The following is a 15144-nucleotide window of genomic DNA, read 5'->3' on the forward strand; positions in this document are numbered from 1 at the left end:
CCCCGCCCGCCCGCTGCGCCTCTCAGCGCCCGGCCCGCCGGAGTCGTGGGTCCTGACCTCGAGGCCTAGGGCAGCTGCCGGGGTCGCGGGCCGCCTTAGCGGGGCACTTTTCCAGGCGGGAGGACCCCGAAAGGAGCGGACTCCCGGTCAGGCGTCCTCGGGCGGCGGCTGGGTCGACACGGGCCGCCTGGAATGGCTCCTCAACGCTGGCGCCCTGAAACCTGCCCGCCCCCCCGCCCGCCCCCCTCGCCGAGGAACGGGCGCTCGCAGCCCCGGATCCCTCAGCGAACCCAGCCGGCGAGTATTGGTGAAACAGACACTTACCCCGGAGTAGTCCCATCGAGACCAACAGAGCTAGCTTTGCGGATCTTGACCCCTGACTGGTGGATCGCCAAGAGACATGTTTAAGTGCCAGAATTTAGCGCCTTAAATCGTTCGAAGCGAACCCAGGAAAGCAAAATAATCCTCATGCCTGAAAGTGACAGGGACTACTCCCGAGTAAGAGGCTGCAGCCGCGTCCCAGTCTTCCGCATTCAGACATATTCGCGTCGCTCCCTTTTCCCCACCCGGCCGGGAGACGGGCTCCTACTGAGCTAACGTGGCCTTTGGTTCGGGGAAGTCCCGCATTTACTTTTGGCCGAAGCGCGGTGAACGCGGTCGCCTTTTCCCGCTCCGGGTCAATCCGTGCCAGTCGGGCTGTCGCTTTTTTGCGGCCGTTCGGTGAAACGGTGGGGGGGAGGGTGTCACCGGCTCACACAGACAGCGCGCCGCAAAGGCTGAGCAAGAATTCCTGCGACCAACAAGCCTCTCGGCCCGAAACAGCCCTAGTGAAGCTAATGGAACTACTCCGGAGTAAAGTGGACGGCAGCTCTTAGGTGCGGCGGATTCGAATCCACTCCCTGGTCTGTTTTAGCCCGAGAGGGGGGCAAGCGATCTCCGGGACGAAAGGAGCAGGCGTCTGGCCGGGAAGGAAGGAGCCGCTCACCTTCTCGGTCGCGATGCGAAGCGTCGGCACGTCCTTGTCGTCGAGTTTACACACAAACATCTGGTTGCTCTTCCAATACATGGCACTGGGCTGGCGGCTCTTCTCACATACCAACTCCAGAAAGGACGGCGCTCCCCCCGCGCGGAAAAGCCACGCCGGCCGAGGGTGGAAAGGAAAGCCACCAACCCCCCCCTCCCCGCTCGTCGCTCGCTTGCCTCCTCCTGCAGGGCCTCTGCTATGCACAAGCTGCTCCTGCCCGGGCTCCCTTCCCTACTTTACTGATGTCAGACCCTTGAGGGGGAAAAAGTTTTGTTTTCAAGTGGGTGGAACCTCGCAAAGGAGGGGAGGGAGCCTCTTGGCTGGCTCTTGCAGCCTCACCTCCTTGTGTAAAACCCGCCTTCTGTACATGTTCAGATCTTTATCGCTACAAGCAAATTCACTCGAGGGACTGGGGTTTCTTTTGTTTTTTTGCTGTTTAAGAGAAAGTCAAGAGTATGCTAACTCTGGATGAGCCACTTCACGGGTCTCTCCCCCCCCCCCTTCCTTCTCTCCTCCTGCTGGTCCAACCAACAGCTTTCCATCCTCCAGAAACACCAGGGAAGGGGAGGCGTGCAGAACAGACAGGGGGCTTATCCTTAGTCTTTGCTCCGAGCATCGGTGGCTATGCAAGGCTGGAGAAAACTTCGTTTTCCTTTAGACGGATTTTTATGTGATGCTATTAATTAAATGACAATAAAAAACCTCAAACCTTCTCATTAAAGGGAAAAGAAGAACCTCTGAGCGGCCCCTAAAGCAGACAGGGAGCCAAATTTGAGAAATCAGTACTGAAAAGAGTCCAGCCTGCGATTAACTAACTCGGGGCAGATTTGGGGTGGGAAGCGGACAGTGGGCTGAATGCAAGACGGCTTGGGACAGAAACCCACTGCCTGCCAAATTCCACCCCCGCGCAGTTTGCTGGAGGCTTACGGTCTCTCGACAGGCCAGCGCAGATTCCTGAACTCTAAAGAATCGCTGGCCATTAACCCAAGCCCGCCGCTGGTATCAGACCGGGGGAGCGGGAGATCCATCCCATGGGTGAAGGAGATCGCCCAGGGAAGCCTGGAAGGCGAACTTCTCCATGTGCCACTCCTTAAACACGGGCAACCTCCCCCTTTCTTCCCGTGCCTTCTTTCTCCTCTCTCAAGGTGCGAGGGAAACGGCCAGCGCTGTGGGATCGAAAGCTAGGCCGGGTTCTTTGACCCCGGGGGGCGGGAAAGAGGGGGAGAGTATATAAATTAGACCATCCTGCCCTTGATTCTCAGGGCCCCGTCCTAAGCTAAGCATGTTTACTGGGAAGTCCTAACCGCTTTGAATCAGGCTTGCTCCTGGAACGGCAGTCCTGCAATTTGATCATGTCCATGTTTACGGGGAAGTAAGTCTCGCTGCGTCCAGTGGGGCTTCCAATGCAACCTTTTGCAGAGCTGCTCCAGTCGAAGCCCAGTCCGTAGCGCGGAGGAACTCTGCACAGGACCGCCCAGTTTCTCGCAAACCGGTCTTAGGCTGCTTGCCTTGGAAGTTAGGCCCGACTCAGATCTACGGGACTCGTAGATTCAAAGTAAGTTTCTTTCTTTCTTTCTTTCTTTCTTTCTTTCTCGAGAGATCGGGGAGTTACAGCTTGATCTTACGCCTGTTTACTCACAAATAATTGTGTTTGGATTGGCACGTTTGTCTCAAGATCACACACTACTCCTAAGGCTCTTAAACCGCTTTCCTTCCCACTTTCTCCCGCGTAAATTCTATCACCTGTATGGTCCATTGGTTACCCCAGTACTGTCGATCTTAAACGGTGTGAGAGCAGCAGGCTGTTTCGTGCTGTCCACGCGCTTCTCTCCCTTTGGGTTCCGAAAGCTATTTGAAACGGCCCCTGTGCAGGCAAGCCAAGCGGCGCTAAAGCGACCGACCTTCGCCTGTGTCGGGACCCCTATCGGCGCAGGAAGCGTGAGATTTGGAGGGTGAGGGTGGCTGTCGCTTTTTTCGAGCGCTCTCGGCAGGCGTTAGTCGATTGCGGCAGCCAGAGAAAAGTCAAAGCACCCGACGTGACCGCGCCGGGACACAAGAGCGACAAGCCGGCCGGGAAATCACTGGGCGTAGCCAGTCGTCCTTCTCAGCCTTCCGCCGCCCGCTCCAGGCGCTCGCAGGGCTCGGCGGATGGCGCGGCGCTGGCGGGCTAGAGCGCTTGGCGGGCCAGCAGGGCTCACTGGAGAGCGGCCGCCGCCCGGGGCTGGGTCCTGCCTGCTTTCCTCCTGCAGGGTTAGGAGCCGCTTTGGGGAGCCCTCGCGCTGCCCCTGGGCATTTTCGGCGGCGAAACTTCTAGAGCGCCTGATGGAATCAAGGGTGTCACCCGGCCAGCCCCGGCTTGGCAGCCGATCGCAAGGCTCTGTGATGTGCTTGTGTGATTTGTTTCCTAAGGAGAAGAGGGGGGAAGGGGAGAGAGGCCGTCAGCCAGCCCGCCCGCCAGCCCAGAGGGCGACGACCTCCTCCTCCCCCTCCTCTGCGACGGCGACGACTGGCTTTCGTGTAGAGAGAGACACGCGCGCTGCTCAGGCCTGGCGGGCTGGATTTCTTTCCGTTCTGCCCGCTCCTCAGACTGTCGCTTCCTTGCTTCCCGCTCCTGACCCTCGCCAGGCTCCCGTCTCCCTTACTGTGCGATGACGGTCCTTTTGCCCCGGTTCCAACCGGAGGGCTTCCCATCTCTCTCCACCACAGCTGCGGAGCGTTCCACGCGCACAGTTCTTCGGGTCCGACCTCGGAGGTCTTCCTTTCGGGGTCGTTTGCAGTTGATCACTCATAGTTCTTCTACGGAAGCACTTCTGGAGAAGGGACGGAATGCGGACCTTCGCGTGTGTGTAAGAAATGGCACTGCAGTGGCCGAGACCCGCTCTTTCCATAGTTTTACTATAATACCCCCACACACACACACACTGCTTTGAATGGATGCCGGGCATAGACCGGAGACTCTTCAACTCATAAATAACCTCCGGGCCGCCTTGCAGTTCTGTATTTCCACCGGGCAGTTAAAAACAAAAATTGCTTTCGTCCACGGAATGAAACAAAAATGGAAAAAGCCTAGCTCCTCTCTCCAAAAGCGCTTCAGAACTATACACCTCAGATCAGAAGAAGATTCTCAGAGATCTCTCAGATAACTCAATCTACTGGGATCTCCCTTTTCTGTCCTTGCAGGGACTTAAACACGTGTTCGGGGCCTTCACCCGAAAGGGGCAAGCAATTACAAAGCACCTCCTGGTCCGCCAGGGCCCACCCGCCTGGCTGGGAGGTCTTCCTCGTCTTGGATTTGTTGAGAGAAGGCTAATGACTGGTGCAGGACGACCCCGGCTGGGAACCAGAGCGAGTCACAGTACAGCAATTTGGACACCAGGAAACCGGTATTTAAGCCTCCCAAAGTCAAAAGTGTGTTTTAACGTTAGGATTCTGCCTTGGATTACTTCCTCACCTCAAGGACATGGGGGGGGGGATATTAACGCTCTAACCACCTAGTGTCGTCACTTTATTTGCATTACCAAAGGCCAGGAAGAGGAAAATGTGTCAGTTTTACCCAAGTGCCTGTCTGCATGCATGCCTTACAGACGGGAGCTAGGCCCGCTGAAACTCACCTCCGAATACACTCGCAAGTTGTAAAACATCAGGCGCGCCCCATGGATTTGCTTGTAAATAGGTCTCATTCATTACTGCACATGGATTCCGGTTTTGGTTTGAGGTCTTTTCTTTAAATAAACATTTAGAGAAACCCCAATCCTATTTTAGCGGCTCCTTTCCTCCCTGATGCGTCTTCAAAATATCAAGACAAACAGAGTAGCTGTAAAAGTCTGCAGAGATTTAGGGTGCCGGAAAGGTTAAACCAAAGCAGTTCATTCAGGTCTGTGGGTTTCTCCTGTATGCCCCCAGGCTACCCTTTCTTATCAGCTGTTGTTCGTCTACAAAAGGAAGAAAGGGATCGTTCAAATCTTGCTGGCCTGTAGAGCACATCCGAGAGTCGACAGAAATGACGTTGGAGAGCACCCTCTGGGCGCCAGTGCGCGCGTCCAGCTCCCTTTTGAAGCTAGAATGACTTCAGTTCCGAAGAAGTTGCTGCAAATCTCAATACACGGAGCCGCTGAAATCCAGGCTTGGGCTGCAAGGGAAATTTCACCACCTTCTTTCTGTTAATCTGCTGTTCTGACTCTGACTAAATTAGTCCGGATTCTTCCCGATCAGTATTAGGAACTGAATTTGAACTGTCAGAGACTTTAGCGACTTTATAAAATAATTTGGCCGAGAGATATTCAGAGCAAAACCAATCAAAATAAATCATTTTGTTTTATTTTCAAAACAGGGTTTTTGTCCTGTTTTGGCCTTTTGAACCGCAGTCTTTACCTGGGGGAGTAAATCCCAACTAAGTTAACACGAAAAGAGGGACTCGAGAGGAAGGTACCCTTGCCCGCCTGCGAAAGGTTAGAGGAGGACCCTCTCGGGCCGAGACGCACATTGCGGGAAGCGCCGGAGCCCGGCGGTGGGAAAGGTGCCCCACCACTCCCAGCCCCAGAGCTCCCCTCTCCCATCGGCTGTGTTTCGCTCTCTCTTCCGGGAAAGCCTCCTAGGGAACATCGCCTGATTCACAAACGGCCTGAAAAATACCACTGGTGATCTGGAAAAGCAAGATGTGACCCGCAGGGTGTTTGCCTACAGAAAATCGGCATTTCAAAATCGTCTTGAATAGAGCATTGAGAACAGCAAAAACAGCACCTAACAAAAAAACCGCCAGTCAAAACGCTCAAGGTTTATCGGTGCCTCCCAACCGGACGATTTAAGCGCGAGATTTACAAGAGGGTTTCTGGCTGGCTAATAATTACATCCTGTCTACAGTGTGGCTTCGCCAAGGCATAACTGAGGCGGAAAGGACCGAGCCAGAAGGGTCCCTGCGGCCGGAGAAGAACTGGAAAGCGAAATGTTTCTGAGGAACTCGCTTCCAAGTAAGTCTCCTCGGGATCGTATCTTATTCCCGGAGTTTGCCACTGTCGCCACCTGAGACCAAAATCATCACTGTTTATATAGAGGCTGGAAGGGCAGAGAGAAAACTGGCGAAAGCTTATCAGTTGCGCTTATTGGCAAAGGAAATACTACTGACTTGGGGAGTTTAAACTGTCGGGTTTTATTAAAATAAAATAAATAAGATTACGCGAACAGATGATTGCTCATCCCAATCCGCTAACGAGGGAATCCGTCACGCAGGGTTGAGGCTGTTAACTGTCTTCTTTATCCAGTTGCTGAGCTGGATCCTTTAAAACGCGCTTATCTTCTTCGGCGTAGGGTGCAAAATCTGACCGGGCAAGAAAACGGGCAGAAGAGAATTGTGTTTGAACCCGACCTAGAAGAAGGACGGTGAAACCCAGTCAGTCGGGAGGATCCAAGGAGGGGGAGGATACTCAGCAGGGGGGTGCGATATTTTACAAAACAACGCGTGGACTGCGGAGGCTCCTGCAAAGTCGTCCGAAACCTAACATAGGAAATATATGGCATAAAAACACGAATATTCGAGTACCCGTGTAAGATACCAACCAGCTGCAAACCAGGCACAGGCAACGCAATTGAATGCCCAACCAACACCGTTGACTCCTTCTTTAAATTCAGTTCCTAAAAGCGCTCGTTGCCCGCCCGCACGCCCGCCCCATCTTCTGCAGAGTTAGGCCCGTCTCAGCTAACGCAGGTTTGGGGTCCCGAGCCCTGTTCTCAGCCCGGTGAGCCGAGGGAGTTGTCTACCGCCGCTTTATGCTTGGAATCGGCGTGCGTTTTCTTCTTCGCTGTTTTCTGTGCGCTTAGATGCATCACTTTCTCAGCCCTCTTCCTCACTTTTGCCTCGGGAACTCCAGGCCACAAGGAATCGCAACCCCCCCACACACGCACAACACTTCAAAACTGACATTAGATCAAGTCGATTTCTGAAGTAGGAGCAGAAACTATTGTAGGGCGTCTGGTAGGGCGCTGAATAGTGGTGAAAGGTAGATGGTATTGACAGAACAGGTGACGAGAACGTTTGCTTCCTTCTTGGGATCCCGCAGTGGGAAATCTTGTTTACTCGTGGCTCGATCTCACGCGTTTCCACTGGGAAATAAATCCCGTCAGAGGACTGCCGCTTATTCGCAAGTACATTTGTGGTCCTACTACCTTCGCTCGTTTAAGATGAACGCGAATGGTAGGTATTTCTTTGGTTAAGCATCAATTTTTTATTCAGATTCGTTTCTATAGATAAACGATGGCCCTTTGCTGACCGGGGCTTAGATGAGTTGGGGCGGCGGAAAAAGCGGCAGGAGCGCGCTAAGACCTAGGCGGGCCGGACGTCGCCCTCCGTTCCTAAACGCGAGGCTTTTCGTCACAAGCAGGTCTAGCTGGTGGCCGAGGGATTGGCTCCCGTCGTGCGCATGGAAGGCAGCCCCACTGAGTTCAATAGCACCCCCCACCCCTCAGCAGGTTTACAACTGGAGCGGCTTCAGACCCGGAGGTCAGTAAAGGCCCAGCAAAACATACACGAAATGAAATTTAGGAAGAAAATGCCCAGTAAAAAATTCAGGCGCAGGCATGTAACAATGTCCTTTTAACAGGATAAAAAATAGACTGCCTGAGCGTGCCTAATTGAGCAGCAATTGTTCTTCCCTTGTGAAAAATGAAGTGTTCTGTCCTGATCACCCGGTCTCCACAGACACCATAGGTGTGGGGTTCTGCCGTCAACTTCTCCTGGTTTCAGCTTCATCACCTCTTACCTGACAAGCAAATCCTCAATGTCAATCCTGCTGTAGGTAGAACATACACAAAAAGTTGCACCTTCCACTGCATAAGGGATTGGGGCCCAGATTTAGAGAGGGACAAATGTTTTGTTTGTCACTTGCCTGGGTTTGCTGCAAACCAAAGAAACAATCTAAGCCAAGAGTTCCTGGAAGGAAAGGTTGGGGTAGCACTCACATTTGCAACTGGGTTGCAGTGCCAAGGACCCACCCTGGAATATGTGATGTAATTTTAGGGTGCCTTGTGCATCCAGAGGCTGCTTTCCCTCTCCACCACACAAGGACAACTGGCTTCACTCCCAAAGAGTTAGACTTTTCCAGTTAGGACATAAGGAAGCTCCTTCTGTCCTGACAGGTATAACGACAAGTTCAGCTTTCTCTGGATTTGGGTCACCTGGGCTGCTGCCATCTCTGACCTGTCTATAGTCTTCTGAATGCCAGGATAATTTGAAAAGGGTGCCTGGGCTTCTTTTGACTCCTCCCCTGACACCCTGTGCAGACTCTACTTCATCACCGGACCCCCAATGGGGGGATGGGGGAATTCCTATGCCAGGGACATGCCTTCAGCCAACCGAATTGCACAATATTAGCTCATGAAATCACAGGAATGCAGCCATTGTCCAAGCTAAACAATAGCTGATGGTCAGGCCTAAATGTCAGTTCTTCCTGGCAAAGGTATTGGCTGAGACTAGTCTGCGGTGGTTGAATGAAGCTGGCAAGTGTGGGTAACAAAAAGAAACTTCTGAGAAGATATTCCACTGGGGCACAGATGTGAAGTTGGAATTTGAGAAGACTGGTATGTGGCTGGTGTACCTTTTGTCATTGATCTCTCAGCTGCAATGCTGAGTGGGACCTGGAATTGACAAAGAACTTCAGGACCCTCTCCTGTGCTAGTATAGATTTGGATTTTGGTAGTTTTGTTCACCTGTTCTTTCCACCTAATGTCAACTAACTATGATTCACTATAAATTGGCTTGAAGTTTGGTGTAGTTGACTAATTGACCTTTGGAAGATGCACACACTACAGAGGGAGTGTGCCTGTTCTAATTCCTATCAAGCATTTCCAAGCACTTCTTGGTTTAAAGCAGGCAAACACTTCCGTGGTTCTCCAGAGTGTAAAAGCCGGGCTCATAGAGGCCTACCAGAGCAGCTGTGAGCAGACAGATTGGATACTCAGGAAAGGTCAACTGGAAACTCTCCCTTGCCAGTGGATGGTGTAAGGAAGTTTTCTTGTGCAGGTGCCCAATAACCATGATGGAAAGTGCAATGCACCCAGGTTGTTTGCCATGTGAAGAGCATCTTAGGGAAATGAAGTGGTCTCTAACCTCTCTATTGGCTGTCAATAGATTGATTGGGAGAAGTGCTTTGATCTTGTATGCATCTATTTGAAACTTTTATTACAGGTCGTCTTCTTTGTTTCTGAGAAGGAGAAAGAAGATGCTATTAAGCTGTCAGCCTTTTAACTGTAAAGATGTAGTCTGCTTCAGGTTAGCTAGAAATGTTACTTTTCTTTTATCCAGAGTCCCCCAACCTCATGATTTGTTTTTAGCAAAAAAAAATTCTCTTTAAGCAAACACACTGGACTTTGACTCTTGTTTAATTCACTCTGCTAATTTATATTTTAAAAATGAAATTCAACAATATGTAATCTGTAAATTGGTTTTGTAGACTGAATCCCCCCCCAATAAGAGGAAGAAGTGGACCATTTCTTCTTACCCAGAGTATTTACAGTGCACCAACTGCTGCATAGAAAGTAGAGTTGCTGCATGGTACACACTTTTTGCTTGTCTCTTTCCAAGTATTGCAATATTGAATATAGACGTTTCCCCCTTTCTATGGTTCTTTGCTTCATGTATATGTGGGTAACGGTGTGACAGACTGGAACCAGCTAGCCCTCAAGAATCATTGAGGTGAATGAATCCAGTTTCCCCCCAAAATTAGCTCTATCTAGTCTGTAGGCAAGGTTTCTCTATTTTCTTGCTGCAACATATTTTCTGTTGCAGATCTTCATTACCTTCTTCCATTGTGTATTGTGATCTTCCTAACAAAATGTGTGTGAGTTTTATACATTGTTGAGGTTCATATGAGCTGACTGGTGAATGTGTATCAACATGGGGTCACTACATGATGTATTTCTTTCACTACCTATGTCACAAGAAGAGATTTTTGTAATGAGAGCTTGTCTCCTGCACTGAAATGCTTCATGCATCCTTAAAGGTATCACCCTAGTTGCACTGATTTGGAAATGTGGTATTGAAATGTTGGGTGTTACAGGTCAAAACAGTTCAGTATTTACAGGGTGAATGATATTTGTTATGATCAATAGGAAGTCACATGTTTGTTTGTAACCAATCTGTTTAGACAATAGAATGCCCGGGGAACTTTGGAGCTAACTTGCTAGTCTGATTGGAAATCAATGTGTGAAGTATTTAGCATATTGGCATCTTCTTCCTCTCTTTGTTCTGACTGAGAAGGAGACGCCATTCTCTTCCTGTTTTACCTTTTAGCTGTAAGGATGTAGCCATATTAGCTCTTTGTTATTTTATATCCTGTGTGCCTTTTTCCTATGTTAGGTTTATAGTAAACCTTTATATTTTAATATACACCATGGACTCAGTCTCTTAATACTCTGCTGACTTACTTAAAATAATCACAAAATGAAATCAATAGGATTTCTATGTCTTTAAGCGGTTGGAGTAAATTTTCAACTCACTGAAAACATGAATTCCCAGGAGTGATTTCTCTAGCTAGTAAAGTTTTTGCTTATGTCTTTTATTGGAGAGAATTCTAAAGACTGCTTTTGTTTTGCTGTGTTCCACATTTGGTTCACTCATCACCCCCTCATCCCTTGGTAGGACCTATGTACCTATTAGAGCAGAATGGCAGACAGAACTTGAAGAGGGGCCAGCTTGTTTCAGCACACAGAAGGGTTTACACCACCCAGATGAAAGGTAGTAGCGGACGTCTCACCGTTACTTGAAGTATTCACAGTGTACCAACTACTCCTGATAGTTGGGACACTCGGGAAAGGGCAAGAGGGCCACAGGCTGACCTGGTCCTTACAGATCCAGAATTCTTAGTGAAGGACCTGCTGCTGCAGTGCATGCATAGAGACATGCCTCCTGGTTCTCTTGGTTGGCACACTGATGACCAGGCAAGGATGGGATTCCCCGAGGGCCCTGACTCTAGCATAGTCCTCTCTTTGGTGGGCCTCCCTGCACTCAACTAATGGTTCCTGTCTCTCCAGCTCTCTTAGCCCATAGTCCTGGCCTTGACAGTGGTCTGGTCATACCTATGGCCTAACGATGCCTGCTTCTGAGATAAAGAGATTTCAGGGTGAGGACTTGACAACCTGGCAGGCTGAAGCTTGGGAGAGGGAATGCGGGCTAGTGGCTCAGTCTCCCACCCCATGCGTTTCAATGGGTGATCTCGGCCCAGCCACTTTTCAACAGGCCTGTTGCTAGGATTTTTAAAAAGGGAAGGAAAAAGAGAGCCATACCGACATACCTTGAGCTCCTCAGAGGAAGGCCTGGGTAAAAACGAAACTGATAGGTAGGAGACTCGAGTAACAACCTACCTAGAGCAAAATCTTTGCCAGAAACACATCTGCAAATACTCAGAAACAAAGGCGTGCAGCACCTTCTATGTCGTTTGCGGTGGTTTCCTTTTCCTTTTTTAAAGCAACGGGACTTGCCGCACGGCATTAATACTGCCTATGCCTCCGCTTGCTGTCTTCGAAAGGGTTTCAAAGAAGGGAGACAAAGATGGTCTACCCTCCGCGTGAAATTCTCGTTGCAAAAGAATTGCAGCTAGAAGGAAGTGAGCATCGCGTGGGTGTGAAGTCGGATCACTAGCCTGCTGGAAGGGAGGGAGGGTAAACTGTGTGTGTGTGTTTTGCCTGGGGCCTTAATTCGATTCTCTGCTGTTTATGAGATAAATAAACAAACGGGCTCTTGTTGGCCTGGCAGAGGGAAAGCCGGTCCCTGGGAGGAAAGGCCTCTTCCAATAGGAGTGAATCTGCAGAGCTGAGCTTCTGCTGGCTCTTCTCTGGCTGCCTAGCAGACAGCCGCCTGTAAAGTACTGGGTTCGTCTCATGGAGGACTCGGACGACTACATGCTTTTGCACACATTTATTGTACTTCACTCCAACTAAGACTAACTCTAAGGGCCGGACAGGGCCAACTATATACATATCCACCCAGCACCCCCTATTCCCATTGGTGGGTTTGAACTTCCTGCCAAAGTGGCTATTGGTTGGGGCTGGGAGAAACCAGGATCCAAAGTTTCCTTTGTTCCAGGAGCCAAGCTCCTGCATGTTCCACAGACCCCTGGTGGCAGTCCACATACATAACACCCCTCCCCCCATAGTTCAGACTCTTCCTATGTAACATAGTCTTGTAAGTAAGCGGGGGGCCGGCACTCCTGTAGGGAATGCCTGGGGGCTGGCACTGGTTCCCTAACCCCTGGTTCTGGCTGGCTAGCTGGGCCCAGGGGTTGTTGGGCCAGTTGTGGTGTTGGCTGTTGGTCTGGTGGCTTGATTGCTTCCGGGAGAGCTCTGCTCGGCGTGGCCTCCTCACTGGTTTGGGTGTTGGCTGGGACATCAGGGTCCTGAACTGGTGCTCCCACTCCGGTCTTCAACTGGGGGGGTCCCTCCCGGTTCTGGGAGTTGTCGCCTTCGTAGTTGGTCAATGTGTCTCTGCAGAAGTCAATTGTCATCTGTTGACACCTTGTAGGAGACTGGTCCCTTGACCCCAGTGACTTGGCCCGCGATCCAGGGGGGCCCAGTCTCATAGTTCTGGAGGAATACCGGGTCCCCTGGGAAGAACCCTCTCGGGGCCTCTCGCTGTTCAATCAACCTCCTTGAGTCCGGTGCCTGGTCAGGGTGCAGTCGGTCTAGCAGCGTTGCCGGGCGCCAGCCCATCAACAACTCGGTGGGGCTGTGGCCGGTGATGGGATTAGGAGTCGTCCTATGGGTCAGGAGGAAACGGGCTAGGCAGAACTCCCAGTCTCCCTTTGAAATCCGGCTAAGGGCTTCCTTCGCGGTATGCACCATGCGCTCTGCCTGGCTGTTGGTTGTGGGGTGGAAGGGTGCTGAGCGGATGTGCCTGATCAGGTTTCGCTGGAGGAACTCCTGGAACTCCGCAGATGTGAAGCTGGCCCCATTGTCTGAGACTATTGTGTCCGGCAGGCCATGCGTGGCGAAGATCCGGCGTAGGGATCTGATTACTGCCTTTGCGGAGGTGGTCGACACGGGGCTGACCTCCAGCCACTTGAAGTGGGAGTCAACCGTCATTAAGAATAGTAGTCCCTGGAATGGTCCAGCGAAATCGATATGTAGCCGGGACCATGGTTTGCGGGTTGATTCCCATGACTGTGTGGACGCGCTTGGTGGGTTGGGCCAAACGTCCTGGCAGGTTTGGCACCTCCAGCCCCAGGACTCGATTTCGGCATCGATCCCCAGCCACCACACGTAGCTCCGGGCCAGGGCGTTCATTCTTAAAATGCCGGGTGTGCCTCGTGGAGAGCCGCGAGGACCCTCTGTCTCAGGGCGCTAGGGACCATGACTCTGTCTCCCCACAGGAGGCACCCTTTCAGTGCTGATAGCTCGTCCTTACGGGTGGTGAAGGCTGAGAACTCAGCCGCCGGGGAGGCCGCAGGCCAACCCCTCACCACCCAGCCCAAGACACGGGAGATGAGGGGGTCACGGTTAGATTTGGCCGCGATGTCAGCAGCATGCAGAGGGGGCTCTGGGAGATCCTCGATGAGCAGGACCCCCGGTGCAGGAGCGGGGTCGGCGTTTGTGACGGGCAGTGGCAGCCTGCTCAGTGTGTCGGCATGGCCCATCGCCTTGCCCGGCCTGTGTTCCAGGCGGTACTGGTATCCAGCCAGGAACAGGGACCACCTGAGCACCTGGGGAGACAAGACTTGGGATGCAAGACTCCCCGCAAATCTCCGAAAAATCCCGCAGACCACATTTAAGTACTCCCCTGACCCCCACCGTGATGCCTAGTGGCGCAAAGCAGGCCTGGCCCAGCAGACTGACCAGATTTCCTTCCACCACTATCAGGCCCAACAGTCCTTCAAACCCAGGGCCGGATTTAGACTTGCTGAGGCCCTAAGCTATACAAAACCCAGAGGCCCCCTACTGTTTTAAATTACATCAGCTGGTCTCAGAAATTTTTTAAATATTTTTAATCATTTTTTATATTGTGTTTTTATTTGAGGCCCCAGCAGATTGCGAGGCCCTAAGCTGTAGCTTATTTAGCTTATGCATAAATCCAGCACTGCTCGAACCCCTGGAACTGTACCCGGAACGTCCCCACCCCCCTGATCCACGGAAATGATGGATGCTGCTGACCCCGAGTCCACTTCCATTGTGCAGGGGGACCCTTCGATCTGAACAGTGAACTGGATCTTTGGGGTATCCTCTAACTTGGGGAGGCGGAGTACCTGTAGGGATGGCCAGTCTGTGAGGAGGTAGAGGTCGGACATCTCTGCTGCCATCTCGTGCATGGCGGCAGGGCAGCATGCCTGCTGGTGCCGGCTTCCCTTTGACCGGCAGACGCGAGCGAGGTGACCCTGTTTCCCACAGGTGTGGCAGGTTGTGTCATGGAATCGGCAAGATTTGTGCTCATGTGCCTCGCCACAACTGGCGCATGAGGAACAGCCTGTGGTCTTTCCGGTGCGTCCTGAGGCTGCAGGACCCGGTGGGTTTTGGCGCGAGACGGACGTCCTCTTCCTCCGAGTTCTCAGGGCCCGAGTTGGGGAGCATGAGGTGAGATGCTGCCGGCGGACGGTCACCGTAGGAGGTCTCATGGGTGATGGCGAGTTGTAGGGCCACGTCAATTTTGATGTCGGCGGTGCCTATCATCTTCCTCCACAGCTTCAGATCGCTGATGCCCCATGCAAATTGCGTCAAGAGGTTCTCCTCCTCCTTGGTGAAGGCACAGTCCATAGCCAGCTGGCACAGGCACGCCATGAAAGCCGCGGCTGACTCACCTGTTTTTTGGACACGGCCCTGGAACTCGATGTGCCTGGCGAGCGTGGTTGGCCGGGGCGTGAGGTACCCCATCAGTACGTCAATTATCTCCTCGTACAAACACTCGAGGATCGACCGGGGTGCGAGGAGGCTTTTGGCGAGGCGGACTGTGTTCAGTCCACAGGAGCTCAGGAGTAGGGCTCGTCTTTTGCCCGAATCAGTGACCTCGTTGTAGACGAGATGGCATGTCAGTTGGTCGGTCCACGAGTCCCAGAGTTTGGGATGGGCTGGATCGAAGATCTCCAAGTTCCCCCAAGCAAAGGCCATGGCGTAGCGTTAGCGGGGAGTGGGGTTCCTTGATGCGGTGC

General features: G+C 52.1%; 1 protein-coding gene across 1 annotated transcript in view; it reads right to left on the minus strand.

Moving 5' to 3' along the window:
* Positions 1-1108, minus strand: part of LHX8 (LIM homeobox 8) — an 18311-nt gene extending 17203 nt beyond the window's left edge. The window contains exon 1 of the mRNA XM_015414257.1: positions 986-1108. Within this exon, the coding sequence (XP_015269743.1) occupies positions 986-1066 (81 nt within the window). The 5' untranslated portion in view covers positions 1067-1108. The remainder of the gene's footprint in view (positions 1-985) is intronic.
* Between the last annotated feature and the right edge of the window lie 14036 nt (positions 1109-15144).

This window comes from Gekko japonicus, unplaced genomic scaffold (genome assembly GCF_001447785.1).
Source record: "Gekko japonicus isolate JY-2015 unplaced genomic scaffold, Gekko_japonicus_V1.1 scaffold30, whole genome shotgun sequence".
NCBI lineage: Eukaryota > Metazoa > Chordata > Lepidosauria > Squamata > Gekkonidae > Gekko > Gekko japonicus.